The sequence below is a fragment of the Trachemys scripta genome, chromosome 1 (assembly GCF_013100865.1).
Source record: "Trachemys scripta elegans isolate TJP31775 chromosome 1, CAS_Tse_1.0, whole genome shotgun sequence".
Taxonomy (NCBI): domain Eukaryota; kingdom Metazoa; phylum Chordata; order Testudines; family Emydidae; genus Trachemys; species Trachemys scripta.
In genome coordinates, this window is record NC_048298.1 from 101,322,660 (window position 1) to 101,338,121 (window position 15,462).

A 15,462-nucleotide genomic window follows, 5' to 3' on the forward strand; every position below is an offset into this window, starting at 1 on the left:
TCAAAACCTTTTGACATTTCCTAATTTTTTTCACCCACAATTATTCCCCAAATTCAACCTGAATTTGCAAATAGTTCCAGTGCTCTAAAAAAAAATGCATTTTTCAGCTAATTTACCATTTGCTGAAAATCAATTGCCCAGATCTAGTGAGGGTTAATTAATGTTTGTACGGCCCGCTGAAAGACTAACACAACGTACCGAGAAAGCAGTCACTCGATAGTGGCTGGGCCACAGAACAAAAGACCTGCTGGCGAAAGCTCTGGGGTTTTGGAGCTGAGGGAGGAGGGTTTCTCCTCCAGCCTCTGCAGTTCCATGTGTGATTTATTTGGTAGTGTGTCTGCCACCCACAACTCATGGGTTTGCAATTTTAAGTGTGCTGAGCACCTGCAGCTCTCACTGATATCAGAGGATGGTTTTGGCTGGGGGCCAGCACCTCTAAAAACTGAGACGCTTCTATTTAGATCCCTCAGTATGGATGTAGGTACCTAACTTCAGGCACTCAAGTTTGAAAATGTTGGCCTTCCCTTCCCTTTGGTAAGGCAGAGAAACCCCAGTCCTGCTCCCTGTGACTAATGATGTGACAGGGGCAAGAGATTAAAAGCAAACAAATGAATCTGAAATGGGCCTGGAGACCACCAAGTTCAAACCCAGACCAGATTCCCAACTCCCTCCAAGTGGGGGTGGGAGAGAAGGGCATTCAAGGGGTTTGGTTCCAGACCACAGTGAGCAGACAGGAACTCTTTGCAGGGCTGTAATATTACTGGGTTGGGAGAGCTAAGTCAATACACAGTTTTTTCAATCGTAGCTTGAGAGTAGCTGAGATCCCAAGCATTTTCCTGGAGAATTCCCCCAAAGGCTCAGTACAGCCCAGCTCTCCAATATTTAATACACACTTCTGTAACCCTTGAAAAAAGACACATTGTCCTGTACTTTACCAGCCACGGAGACATACGACTCGTGGTTTTCTTCACATCGTTTTCCTTTCAATGCCTGGACCTTTTCCTATATTTATTTAAACACAAGCCTAGACTCTCTTTCCTACATTAAACCAGAGGCATTTACACCAAAATGTGGAATCACTTGCTCCTGAGAGCAAACAGATTGATGGATTCTCTGTAACGTGAAGTCTTTAAATCATGATTTGCAGACTTTAGTAACTCAGAGGTTATGGGTCTATTACAGGAGTGGGTGGGTGAGGTTCTGTGGCCTGCAATATGCAGGAGGTCAGACTAGATGATCATGATGGTCCCTTCTGATCTTAAAGTCTATGAGTCCCTGTCCTGGTTTTATCTGAGCTACCCATCTGCTTAACTGAAACACAGCAAATGCTCCTGCATTTGTTACATTCACTCCAGAGCACCCCCATCCACCACCAACACACACATAGGTAAAACCTGTCTTGTAACTTAGATCAACTAACCTTCATGTCCATCCATAGCTCCCAGGCATTTCCAGTTATCTCCCTCTCTTTCAGTATTTTTGGAACAAAATTAAATAATCACAGTGTGTCTGTAATCACTCCAATCTATATTAGATTAGAGATTCCAACAGTGTGATATTTCAGCTTCTTTATGAGAGTGGTGACTTTTTGTTGAAATAAACATTAGATGATTTTAACTTTTGTACCCATATGAAAATCCTTGAGCTGTTGCGATCAGAGCTATAAATACACAATACAATAACTTGTCTTTTAAAAGGAATAAATACCATGATCATGTCTTCCACCTATTGCCAGTAACAATTCAGAATTTTATGTAAAAGATCTCTCACCATATCCCTATGTTTTATAAAGCTAGAGGCATGTTATCAATTCCTGGTTTGTTGATCAAAAAGACTCTTTCTTTCCTTGACATAAACCTCGATCAACCAGCTCTTTTATACTTGGGCACAGCAAAGAATAAATTCATGTAGAGTAGACATAGGTGAAACTTTTCATCTGAAACTTTTTTTCGGTGAGAAATGCAGATTTGACAACACCCAAGATATTTTGCTAATTCAAGCAGATTTTGCTGAATTGTTTGTTGTGAAAAAAATTCAGAAAAAAATTGAAATTTTGTTTTGAGATGTTTTAAAAATTAAACATTTCAATTTTTGGTTTGAAATTATTTCAAAATTTCCTTTAGTTTTGTTTAAAAAAAACGGTTTAAAATGGTTAAGATAAAAACAAAACATTTTGATTTTGTCTGAACAAAATGTTTTCTTTAACCCAAAATGATTTTTTCCCTTTTCAATTGACCAAAAATTTTAGAAAATTTTTGTTTTCAGTTCTAACCTCAAATAAAACTTTCCCCTGAATTTTCAAAATGCCCAGTGAACTACAAAATCCACCATTTTCCCCACTCAAATATAGTTTCTCCCCCAGGAAAAGGAGCTACTGTACTTTTACATATTCTCCCTCTAGTAACAAGATGAAAACAAGAGAAATATCTCAAAAGTTAAAACAAGATTAAAAAACAAAATAAAATGTCCCACACAGATGTCACAGAGCAGAGAATTAAACCCCAAATCTTAAGACTTAGACTCAAAATCAACTTAAAATATTATTTTCTGCTATTAGAAGGAGAGGCTGGGAAAAGCCATAATAGTTTTTGCCTGCAAAACAGCCTTACTCTGCCAGATGAGATGCCTCTATACCAAACTATCTGAGCAGTGGACACAGACTAATTTCCCCCCTGCCAGCGGCTCTACCTGCCGAAATTAACAAGGGATGGAAAATGTAATTTACCAGGAAGTAGAACACCTTTTAGCATCATTTTAATAACTTCAGGGATTGACTCCACTGTACAGTACATAGGTTAAGTGAGACCTGGCCAGGAAAGATAGGACCAAGATATATTGATAATGTAGGACCATAAAAGCTTGTAACGACTCCACTTGAAACAAATATTTAAGCACAATAATAAACAACAATACAATTAATATCAGGACGGGAGATACAAATGTACAGCACAACCTATGTCTAAACAGACAATGTCCTAAATTAATAACTGTCCCGAATAGACAGAATTTACCGCCAGCAAAGGAGGGATCTAACTGGCTGGCGAAAGGATAACGGGGCCAGCTGGAAGGTTGTTACAAACATACACCCCGCTATATAAACTTGCGAATCACCAACACTGCGTGCTTGATACCTGCGATCCGTAGAGGAAAACGCGCTCCCTGCAAGCCCCACAACGTACAGCAGGGACGGTCTTCCCCCGTGCTTTGCACAGCAGCGCCCAGCGCCAGTCGCTGTCTCTTTAAGGGGCGGGGCCATCGTTTTCCACGGAAGTCCGTGGGCTTGGAACGTTGTGTATCATGTTCGCTTCGCCCCGCGTTCTGCGGAGTGAGACTGTAGCAGATCGGCCCGCAGCGGGGGCTCTGCCGCTCCCACCAGCCCCCGGGTGGTTTGGCTCCACGGCTGGGAATCGCCGCTGTTCGTCACCCAGCTTTGCCTTCTGCTCCCCGGAGGGAAGCTGAGTATGAATGAAACTGACTCCGTGGAGGCAGGGAAACGCGCGAGATGGGGAAAGTGAAGGGACGAGCGGTTTGGCTGTGAACGGAATGCAGAGGCTCGCCTCTAGCAGAGCCTGGCTGTGGCCCTCTGCCTCTGTTGCCAGGCCGTGCCTGGTGGAGGTTGCGCTCTGACGTAAGAACAGAGACTCTTGACCTGATTCTCGTTGGGGGGGTCTCTACTTACCCATGGAGGGGAGCAAGTCAGCCCAAACCCCAGCCTCTGATCCCATAACAGCAGATTGTGGAGCTGACAGGCACAGACTTGCCGATGTTGTTTTTTTCTTTTTGCACTTTGGTGTAACAAACAAAACTGAACCTTGTAAATCCAGTTTTTGAGCATCATCTTGGGTTTTTTATTCTCCAGTTTTTCACCAACATTGAAGCAAAACAGCAAATGACAAATGTTTGATTTGGTTGCTGTTATTCTCTATCTAGGCTGCACTGCCCACCAATAGATACACAACTTTCTCTGTCATTTTTGACCTCCAGGATTATGATTGCCTGGGGCTGCACTGCTAGGATTGGCCTTTTCAATTTAAGGCCCCTTAATGTAAGGAAAAACCTGGTTTGGATAAGATGGGGTAATAAATCTGGCAACTCCCCATCTAGTGATAAACACAGCTTGATCAAAACGCAAGCCTTGGTTAAGACCACCTTAGTGTGCTGGGGGATCACGAAGGTGTCTGTTGTGAGATGCCAGGAAGTATCAAACCAATGTGCATCCTTATTCCCTGAACCTGCCAAAGACAAACAACCTTCAGCTGGATTTTTCTGGCGTCTTGGCTTTGCCCTTCGCCTGGGACTCCGGGCTTGTGTTCTCTTGTTGAAGTTTGGCCCTTTGCTTCTGCTTTATCCAGTGACCTACCTGTCTTCAGGTTTTGCAGCCCTCTGGCTCCATCTCCTGCTGAAGGCCACAGAGTCCTCGGGTCCCACTTATATCAAGCTGGGCCAGTGGGCATGCACCAGGAGAGATCTCTTCTCTGAAAAGTTCTGCATCAAGTTTTCCAAGCTTCATGTCAAGGTGACACCTCATCCCTGGGTTTACACCAAACACTTCCTCAGGAGAGCATTTGGGGAAGACTGGAAGAGAGTCCTCAGGTTTAAAAGCAAGGAACCCATTGGCTCAGGTTGTGTTGCCCAGGTATATAAAGCTTATGCTGATGCCACTACTATTGATGACCCCCAGTTCGAGGAACTAGTGAAGAACTCTGAAACAGAATCTGCTTTTGAAGCCTGGGAAGTGTCTGGTCTTAGGGGCCTCTTCAGGTGGCCCTGGAAAGGGAAGGGTGGAGAGAGTTTGGAAGACAGTAGTGCAGACCAGTCACTTAAGGATGAACGTTTCAATGAAGGTATTAATAGAAATGCTACCTCTGAGGAGCAAATGTCTGGATCTCCGCTAACTACAAACACATCATCTATTGACAGTTTAGATGCGATGGACCATCTTATTCCAGTAGCCATTAAAGTAAGTAATATATATTGTAGGCGGATGACTGGAATTAGAGATTGCTGAGTGAATCTGATGGAGAGTTTAGTTCTCACGAAAAATTAATAGATGTGGCATGGGCTAAATGCAGTGCAGGAGAGGTGCTGCTTAACCTTTCTGCCCAGGCAGTTTTCCCAGGACTCTTCAGTTCCAGCCTGTGGTACTGCTTGCCACAAAATGCTACTAATGCTCCTCAAACTTGATCCTCAACAGCCCTTGCTGTTGCATGTCTGGGACTCTCCAAAATACAGACACTCCAGTCATGCCATGTTGACTGCCATGTGGGCACTAGACATGACCACTAAGGCCCAATTTATTTTAAAACGGTGTATTGAGCTAGACTTCACTTTTGGTCTTAAGTAAATTGTCCAGCCCTTCTCTGCTTCTTTAAGGGAGGATGGGAAACGCAGTTATAAATTAGTTTTGGTGACATTGTAGACTCTAAACTGAATAAATCTGAGCAGTTTAAAGAGTATTATAAAGACTTCCTTTAGTCACATTTTGAACCCTGGATCCATGGGAGATGTGCATTGTTGACAGAGCTAATAGCAGACCCTTTTTAGTCTAAAGGGTATTTCCGTTCTAGCCTGGTGTGTGACTTTTCAGGAGCTATCCTCTTAGCTTACTAAACTGAATGGACTGGCTTCCCTACAGTATTGGCATTATGCCCATGGGAGATGATCTGCCTACAGTTGTTTCTCGCTCAGGTCCTGCATCCTGGCCTAGTCCTCCAGGTCCAGATAGATCTGCTTCTGATGAAGATGGGCAGCAAGATCATTGGGCTCTTCCCGGGCCTCAAGTGGCTCAGTCTGGCTGAAATAGTGGAGGAATTTGAGAAGCTCATGACTCAACAGGTGAGCATAATTCCATGCTCTGCATATACCGAAGCACAGTTGCTTCCTCTCTTTTCCATGCATCCACCTACCCATTGCTACCAGCAATTACAAAGAGACTCTGTCATCTTGTGCAGCAGCACTGCATTCTGGTGCACAGTAGTGACATCAGTAATTACACTAGGGATGTCTTCAGCCCGGGGTGTTTAGTGCCTCCTCGGTCAGGCAGCCAGGCCTTTTGCCTAGGGTACAAACTGTGAGAAGAGTCAGGACAGGATCAGTATCTGAGAAACTTGCCCTCGCTTCCTTTCATTTCTCTTTAGGGGGATAATTATACTCACAGGATAGTCATCATTTCCAAATTATGGAGGGGATGTCACCCTCATGCTTCAATCCTCAAACTGCAGCTGAGCGCTAAGAAATATATGTTGGGGGGAGGGAGGGGATATGAAGGAGTGTGACTTAGAGAGGAAGCATGGGCTTGTGCTTAAGGCACTGGATTGGAACTCTGGAATCCTGATTCAGTTCCCGACTCTGCTGCAGACTGCCTGGGTGACCTTGGGGAAGACGCTTCTAATTATTTCCTGCCTGAGTTCTCGGTCTGTAACATGAGGATGACACTTCCTTTCTCCCACCCTTTGGCATGTCTAGTTAGATTGTAAACTCTTTTGGGGGCAAGGAATATCACTTATGTGTATGTACAGCACCTAGTGCAATGGGTCCTGATCTTGGTTGTGATCTTGAGGCACTACTGTAATACAGATAATAAATAGTAATATTTGTCACTTTTCTATCTAATTGAGGTAGTTCTAAGATGCCTACCCCTGAAGTGCCTCATTCTGTAATATTTCCACCAGGAGAGCTTAGCTAAGGAGCACCATCTATTTTTTTTTTTTTTTTTTTTTTTTTTTTCATTGAGGTTCTTGCTTTTTAACCAGTTTTCTGGTGGAGTTGGCTGAGCTCCATTGGGGTCAAGTGTCAGGCAGTGTGATGGTAGCTCAGGCAGGACCTTCCAGGCTTCCTGTCCTCCTAGATCTGCACCCCCTGCACCACGCAGTCTCCCTTTTCTCTTCATCCCTCTTTAGCTTGACCTACGCTACGAAGCCAGAAACTTGGAGCGCTTCCAGAAAAATTTCCTGGATGTGGATTTTGTGAAGTTCCCAACTCCACTTCGCCCCTTTGTAACGAGAAACATCCTGGTGGAAACGTTTGAGGTAAGAGCTACAGCGGCCATGAGAAGGGTGGTGGTGCTGGAGATTTACACTCAATGGTTGATCTTAACCTCAACACAAAGCCCTTTTCTAGAGGTGGCCTTGGGAGGGAAAGATGAGTGGTAGGAGAGTGCATCTCTCTGCTATTGGCTTAAATGTGTCTGGGTCCTTCTTTCACTCTTTCCTTTCTTGCTCTTCTTTTCAAGGTCGCATTCCCTGGAATAAGGGTGAGAAATGTAGTCTCAGCTCAGTGTGAAACTCAACTGGTTTCCTGGGTGCCAAAAGGAAACCAGAACTGTTCTTTAGCAATCTTATGTTTCTGTTTGCGTTTTCTGCCCATAAAACACCCTCTAGTTCTCCTTTTCTGTGTTAGGGTTGGGTGTATACTTCAGGAATCTAACCTGAGCTGGTCCATATAAAGGGATATAGTTGGGTTTGTTGGTTCATCTTCATTGTGGACCAGCTTTGAATCAGCTCCCAAAGTTGTTCTTTCAACCCCACTCCGTGTGTCAAATCTAGCTATATATTTTCTTTAGTATTTCTTGTCCCCAAAATCCCTCACGGCCTGTTTCACACCCATTTAGCCAATCACCTCCCAGTCCCAAACCTTTGCTTCTCTGGCTTCATCAGCCACAGTAAATTCAGCCTGTATTAACCTAGCCCCCCCCGCGGCATCTTCATTGCTCTGCCAAGGACAGGAGAGACCCTGACTCTGGAATGCGGGTGGTGAAGTGAGACATAGGGATCTATAGGATCTGTCTGACTCCCATTCTGTCTTTGTTTAAGGAGAGTCAGCCCATATCCCAGTATCTGCACGTGGACATATCCTCAGAGCTCAGGAAGAGACTAGCCAAGATGGGCATAGACATGCTCCTAAAGATGGTAAGAGTCTGGGCTGTGTTGTTAGAGTTGAACTGAGGAGGAGGGTGCCTTCCCATTGTTAAAATAATTCAATTAGCCTAATACATATGTATGTATATACACACACACACACACACACACACACACAAGTGTATTGCTCTGGGGAGCCATAGAACTGCATTTAATTAATATTTACGCATCTTTTTGGAGATGTAAAGCACAAAGTTTTAAGTGTCCTCTCGACGGAGGCTACAGGGCTTATAAAAGCCCCAGGGAAACCAGCTAACTTTCTAGTTCCATTTGTCAAAGCATCTGTTGCTGCCAATTTACAGGTAGGTGAAATATACTAAGCATGGAGCAAAGAAAATAAATCTGGCCAGCTCTTGCGAGCAATGCAACGTCCCCTCCTTATTTTTCTATTGAATTGCAAGGCAGTGAGCCCAGTGCGGGTTTGGCAACCTGTAACTATTCAGTTCCTCAGTCATGGCCAGAGTGAAGGCTGGATTCTGAATGGGTACTGACAATGAAAACCCTGAGTTCTGTCCAGTTAGGGCTTATTTCCAGAGACTAATGCTTTCCTGGTCCGTGATTCCCCAGAACTATCTTGGTCTCATAGCAAATTTTCCTTTTTGCTACATGCAACTTTGCTGATGCACCTTGACTTTCGCCTACAGCATCTCTTGCTGTTTCAGCATTGGGCCACTCCTGAGCAGAACTACTAATTGTATCATTGTGTATTGGTTTTGTGATGTGGCAAGGAGATCATGGGGGCAGGACTGAACCCACCCCACTAATGCCATTTACCATCTAGTCTGGTTTTGGAACCAGGTCTCTCACCGTGGAAGATTTTACTCCAGTTACCTTTGTCCTTTTCATATGATAAATATCACCCCCTCCAGGTGTTTGTTGATAATTTTGTCCATGGTGACCTGCACCCTGGGAACATCTTGGTCCAGGGCACCGCCCATTTCAGCACTGGTCGCAAGGATCAGACCTCCATTGTGGACATGTGTGACACGCTGATCGTGGAAGTGCGGCCGTCCCCTTGCCCGCTCCGTCTGATGCTGCTGGATGCAGGGATTGTGGCAGAGCTGCAGGGAGCTGACCTTCAGAACTTCAAGGCAGTCTTCACAGCTGTGGTACAGGGACAGGTGAGGCCTGCTCCGGATGGGAGCTGACGGCTCTGGAGTTGGGGAAAGGGAGAAATCTGGAGTTCTTCAGTCATCTCAGTTGTCAGCAGTACATTGTACAACTGTTCCCCACACGAGTGCCATTTTGGGTTCTTAAAAGGGGGAAGGAAGGTTGCTGCCTCTCAGACACTCTCAGCTGCCTTGATAACTGTATCACACACAAAAGAAAGTGGGTTCTCTGGGTTCTCCTTCTGAACAAGTTCAGTTAGCCCAGGAGAGTGCCAGGCTTGATTCGGGAGTCAGAGGGCAGTCGCAGCTCCCCAATTCAGGGTTGCTCAACCCCATGGCAAGTTAGAGCTCCATGCAGGCAACCCCAGCTCACGCAGCGTGTGTAAGGTCCCTCAGGATTTAAGCCAGATTGGCAGAGGCCGTGTAGTGGAACTCTGCTCTGCCACGCTGCTCCCCTCCTCCCAGAATGCCCACAACACACCCCTTCTCCTTGTCCCAGGAACTGGGGAGAACAACAGGCACAGAAGGCAGAAGAGCCTTGCAGGGGGAATTCTCCACTGGCCATCTCCAGCCGCGTTGTGCCTCTAGTGAACTGGATGATGATGATGATGATGATTTATTTGTATTATCGTAACACCTAGGAGCCCCAGTCATGGGCCAGGCCTCCATTGTGCTTTGCTATACAACCATAGAATAAAAAGACGGTCCCTTCCCCAATTGAGCCCTGAAGGCTTCTGTTTATCCACAGCACAGGTACAGCCCACACGTCAGCACTTCCACAACCCTGTTGCTGCATCTCATTCTTGAGCTGGAGGGTTCACCTCACTGCAAGAGAATGTAGTTCTGTCTTCATGCCCATTCAGTCCTTGGCCTCTCTTCTGAGACTGCCAGCATGCATGGCAGTTAGTGCCAGCAGAACTTTGTCCTGCTTGGCTGAGAGAACAGGGAGTTCTGGCCAGCCCAATGCTCCTACTCCCAGGCCCTAAAAGGAACAGGAGCTTTAGGTTTTCCCACATACTGATTCCCCTCCCACCCACAACCACTTCCTCTCGCTCAGTGTCAGTCTCTATCTGCCCTCAAACTCCTGAGGAGGGTAGTCTGACCCCTGAGAGCTCCCCCTCTGGTTGAAAAGGTGCCAGTGGAAGCCTGAGAGTGAGGACATTGTGCAGCTGCATTACAGATCTGGTGGTGTTACCATGGTCTGGGATTCTTCGACACATCTCTTCCTACTTGTTTCACAGGGGGAGAGAGTGGCAGAATTGATCCTTCATCACGCCAGGGCTAACCAGTGCAAGGACATAGAGAGATTCAAAGTTGAAATGGCAGAGCTAGTGACCAAGGCCAGGACGAACACTGTAGCACTGGGAAAGGTGAGCAGACTAAATATGGTGCCCAGCCCAGGACACTAAAAGCACGGGTGTACTCAATAAGAGATAAACGGGCCCAGATTGAAAGACCAGACGCTTACACATCAGCCATCTCCCTTGTCAGTGTTACCAATTCTTTACGATTCTTTATTCTCACAGCTGGAGAAAAACTCTGTCCACACTCCTAACTCGTCTTTTATTTCTTTCTAACTCAAAATAGTGTTGACTTTTTTTTAATCCAAGGAGTCGTAGCCTGTATCCTTCTGGCTAAATCCTGCTGGGACTCCCTTTGAAACCAATAGAAGTGCTCCAGTGGTGAGGTTGCAGAGCAAAGCAGGGGCCGATTGTTGTCTCCTCAACCCTCTTACCTCCTTCCTGGGCGGTGGGGTTAAGAGAACCATAGATATTGGTGGGGTCTCAGCTGATGCCCTGTGAATATTTACCAACATCCTGATGGATAAGGCTGTCAATGGAGCATAGCAAATATTGTTCTCTGAGCAATATCTCTAATAATAAAATCTGACACTTAATATTCTTAGACTTTAAACTGATCATACAATATGCCAATAGCTTACTCTGGTAAATCCCTCCCGTTCCTGCTGGCAGTAGTTTTCATGGTCTCCTGATCAGCAGAGTTAACTTTTTCTTTGTATCTTTACATCCCAGCTTCAAGTGGCGAATCTGCTCTCCAGTGTCTTTAAGTTACTGATGACCCACAAGGTGAGGTTCTCTGTGTTCATTTCATTCTCCTTAAAAGTTGTGCCAGGCTTTGCCATCTGAAAAATGAGCAGGGGGGAACCATTGGGATTGCAAAGGTGTGAGATGAGGGAGAGTGTCTGAAATGTGCCGGGGGATCGTGCATGCTGTATTGCCTGCGATGTTTGGAAAAGAGTGCCTTAAAGCCTTTGAGGCCAGTGAGTGTTTTTCCATCTATTTCAAGGGGCTTTGGATCTGGCCTTCAATAGCCTGCATTTCAGAACTGACACCAGACTGTAAAAGGCCAGTGTCGGTGTCTCCATTTTCCTTATTGTTAAAAGTAAAATGAAAACAATTTGCTTTTTTCCCCTCTATGCATTGATTGGTTATTGTCAGGTTGTGTAGGAGCACTGGGCTCCATGTGCCGGTTTGTGAGGGGGTTACGCAGGAGTCAGAAGCTGCTGGCACTTACTTTAAAGCAGAAAAAAAAAATCACTTTTGTTTGTTTGAATTCAGCTGAGCTATGACAAGTTATACCAGCTGAGGATCTGCCCTAGGGACTTTACAAAGATCAGAACAGTGTCTAGGTCAAATGCTGGGGTGCTCGACCTGGACAGTGTCCCCACAAACTTTATTTTATTTCAGCTTTTTGGATGTTAAACCCCATCGAACTATCCCCAATAACATTAAATGTGACCAAAGCCCCAATAAGGGCAAATCCTGCCTCCCGCTCAGCAGATGTGTAAGGCAGTAGGATGTGGAGCAGTTCTCTTGCATGGCTGGGGGACAGGCTGCAGGCAGTCCAGATGTGGAATAGGGGTCTGATTCTGTTCCATGGGGCTCCCTCCATGGCAGAGGGGAGAGGGGCACATTGCCCCTTTTCATGCATGTGTACTTGCCTTGTCCATGGAAGCTCCTTCAGCAGAGTTTGCACTTGGCAGCACTGCTAACTCCTGCTCTTCCAGGGAGGGAAAAATCTTCTCCTATATGGAAGTGCAGAGCACTGTCTACTGGGCTGACTTAGGACATCTCCTTTGAAATGATCAGCTTCCCCCTCCTTCTGAATTGCAGCAAGGCTGCTTTGAAACTGAAGGGAAATGAGTGAGCTCCTGTGTTGCAGTCCAGCTGTCTAGGCACACACATGCCCTCCCAGCCCCACCCACCGCAGGCTGGAACCTCAATGAAAGGGGCTTGGAAAGCACAGAGACACCCAAGTCCATTACAACCTCTGCACTTATGCTTTCAGGTGAAGCTGGAGAGTAACTTCGCCTCAGTTGTCTTTGCCATCATGGTTTTGGAAGGGCTTGCCCGTTCGTTGGACCCCGAACTGGACATCTTGGAGGCAGCTAAACCACTTCTCATGAGAACCGCTGCTTCTCTCCTAGAGTAGCAGCAGCCACTGACGTTTGTCTTGCATTGCTGGGCTCTTTGGCAGGACTGTCTGTGCTCCTTGGCAGCCGATGGGGGAACAGCCTGAAGCTGGGGACAGGCCCTCACCTCTCATCTCTGATGAGAAGCAGTGGGCTATTCCCCATTAAACTGGGTATCCGCCATCACCACCTAGGCAGCATCCAGGTGCCAAAGACCTTTCCAGCTGGCTTCATGGTTCCCCATCCTGCCTATGAGAGAGAGCTGTTCTACGACAATAAAGCCCTTTAATTTGTATCCAAGCTTGAGTAACAAGTATTGACACTGAGCTCGGTGAGACTTGTTAGGAATCAGGCCTCCTTATTGATTAGTCCCACTTTGCTGAAAGGCACTCAAACTGCAATGAGAAGAGGTCATACAAGTGGATAGACAGAAAAGCCTTGGAAATGCAATTGCAAACATCAGACATTTTGCAGCTTGAAATGGTGGATGGGTTCTGACTCCCTTAGAGAGAACTTTGCTTTCAGCCTTATGGGCCTTTTAGAATTTTACACGTTCATACAATCTGGTGTTCTTTGTTTATTGGGTTTGACAGGATGTTGGGTTTTCCTTCAGCCTGACTGAAGTGACACTGTCAAGTCAGCTAGGTTCCCAAGATTGCTATAATCTGATGGGGGTAAGTCGTCTGGGTTAGAAACATCTTTGAAAAATGTTTAGATCTTACCACTGTGGTCAGGAGTTTTAATTTAAAACAAACAAACAAGACCTCTCTCTTGTGGAACAAAACCATGTGTGATCTCCCCCGTAGGCTAGCTCCTAAAAGCTATTGTTGGAATGGGCTTTAAAGAGCCAGACCAGTTTCAGTGTCATTTCAGTCCCAGGGGAAGGGATCAGTCATTGTCAAATCGGGCGGGCGGGGAAGGGGGGGTATTATTTTCAGGCTTTGAAGAAATAGAAGCTATACATATTTTTAAAATAGTTGCTAAGCATCTCTTTCTTTGGGGAGCTGGTGATCTCCAGGTGTTCTGTTGCTGGAAGAAGATTGCATCCTATTTAGTGTAGGGTCTGACACTGTGTACAAGCTCAGCATGGTTTTCCTCAAGCACCAGCAAATTAAAGATGGATCTTAGTGTGCAAGAGCAGAAGCGTTTGCTGAAGTCTGAGGAGCAGGGGCTCAAGCCTGCCCTTAACTTCAGTGGATGCAGGATCAGACCCTGTGCTGCTTAGTGTGAATAGCAGTGAGACGAGAGTGCAGAGAAGACTCTGCTGTTCTGACTTTTGGAACAGCAATGGAGACCTGGTCTGACCTTCCTATAGCGACAGCATTCATTTGTCTTTAAACGCTACCCTTCCTAACGCCATTTGAATGTTACCCATAAGCCTTTCCACAGATTAAATGTTACAAAATGGCTTTTGTTTTGTTACTATTTTCTTGAAAGAGTAAGCACTCTGGCGAAGGATGTAATTTAAAATGCACCATTTATCAATCCTCTCTTGGCTGACACATTTTTGAGTAGTTGATATTGTAAGTACCTTTACATGAAACACGATTTTACACAAAATCTGTTGGCTTATGAACATCTGAGTAAAATAACTTTGGAATATCCAGCTGGGAGAAGCTGCTGATTTTTATCAGATATAACATGCTGAACTGCAACTGAGGACAAGATCAGATGGCTCATCATACATAGTTTCAGAGGCCTGTCAGTCCATTTTTATATTGAAATGTTTGGGGATATTTTTTCATTCTTTCCCCCTGTCGATCAAAATTGTTAAAGTAACTGACTATACTAACGACATTGTCATTGTATTAGGCGTGAGTAATCTGATTATGTGAAGGAACAATATTCACTACATTGTTACTTTTCTGAGCCATCCGGCATGAGTGGTGATGCCTTGGTACCCAGTGTGACCACAGAGGCCTGGTGCCACCTACACGAGTGAGTTAAAAGTTCTGGCTATTAAAATCATCTGAAAAATCAAACATACTTTTCACTGTATTATTTATCAATATCATTTCTATTTGTACCGCCGTAGTGCCCTGAGATCCCAGTGAGGAGCAGGGTTCCCCTGTGTTCTTAATCATTTTGAACAAAATCAACTAGTCAGTTTTTTCACTCTCAGGTTCTGATGCGCTACCCCAGTGCTGTAGAAATTTGAGTTATAAACAATAAAGGAGATGATTTGTTTTAAAGAAAAAGTTGGTTCCATAATTAAAGTGCAATCATGGGAACATTTGTTAGTCATGGTTTGAGAGAGCTGTTCCAAAGGAGGTATGGCGAGGTTAAAAACACAGTGATGACAAGGCGCTTTAGACTCAGACTCAAAGGTCAGAAAGGACCATCAGGATCATCTAGTCTGACCTGCTCTTTCCGAGGTAAACTTAGACAAGGTCAGTCCAAGGCAGGTGTGTAGTGCTACCATTGCTTAGTTTGCCTTGTGATAAAACTAAGATGCCTGGTCTTCACTGTGTTCTTACCTTGGCATAGCTCATGCTATTTACCTGGTGTAAAAAAATTACACCTTTGTAGCAGTGATGCCAAGGCCCTTAGATTGCTTAGAAAGAACTTGGATCCATGACCTAGTTCTATGTAACTGGCATTCACTGAAAGATCTGAGGGCATGCCCTTCAAGCCTCATCTATGGGAATATGTTCTAGTGCTTGAAGAGCAGAAAGTGCAAGTGGTCAGCTACTCTGCGTTAAAAACGTGCTAGGAAAAAAAAAGACGCTTGCTCTTTTGAAAAGGCCAGTGTCTATAAACAGCTGGTCTTGGGAAGACATGAATTTATATAATCCCTCATCTCTGTGGGTTTTGCATTGTACAATCAATATTCCAAGCAATTGTTACAGTTTCCCAAAGTGCACGGAATGTAATGTAGTAGTAGTGTTATCTATTTAATTAAATCTTGGTTCTGTAATATTATAATTTGAAACACAGTATCTCAAGTGGGGATTATTCTTATCATACCGTATAGGAAATCAGACCATTTAGAGTTGCAATAAAA

At 45.0% G+C, this 15,462-nt stretch overlaps 1 protein-coding gene across 2 annotated transcripts; it reads left to right on the forward strand.

The window, feature by feature from the left end:
- The first annotated feature begins 3,239 nt into the window (after positions 1 to 3,239).
- Positions 3,240 to 14,651, forward strand: ADCK2 (aarF domain containing kinase 2). Of its 2 annotated transcripts, XM_034779427.1 has the most exons (8): positions 3,989 to 4,960; positions 5,689 to 5,835; positions 6,900 to 7,028; positions 7,812 to 7,907; positions 8,786 to 9,037; positions 10,267 to 10,395; positions 11,059 to 11,112; positions 12,335 to 14,651. In XM_034779427.1, the coding sequence occupies exons 1-8, from the start codon at positions 3,989 to 3,991 to the stop codon at positions 12,476 to 12,478; spliced, it is 1,923 nt and encodes a 640-aa protein (XP_034635318.1). In that variant the 3' UTR covers positions 12,479 to 14,651. The 2 variants fall into 2 exon arrangements, with proteins under 2 accessions (XP_034635327.1, XP_034635318.1); XM_034779436.1 differs by lacking the exon at positions 10,267 to 10,395 and having other exon boundaries at positions 3,240 to 4,960.
- The last annotated feature ends 811 nt before the right edge of the window (positions 14,652 to 15,462 follow it).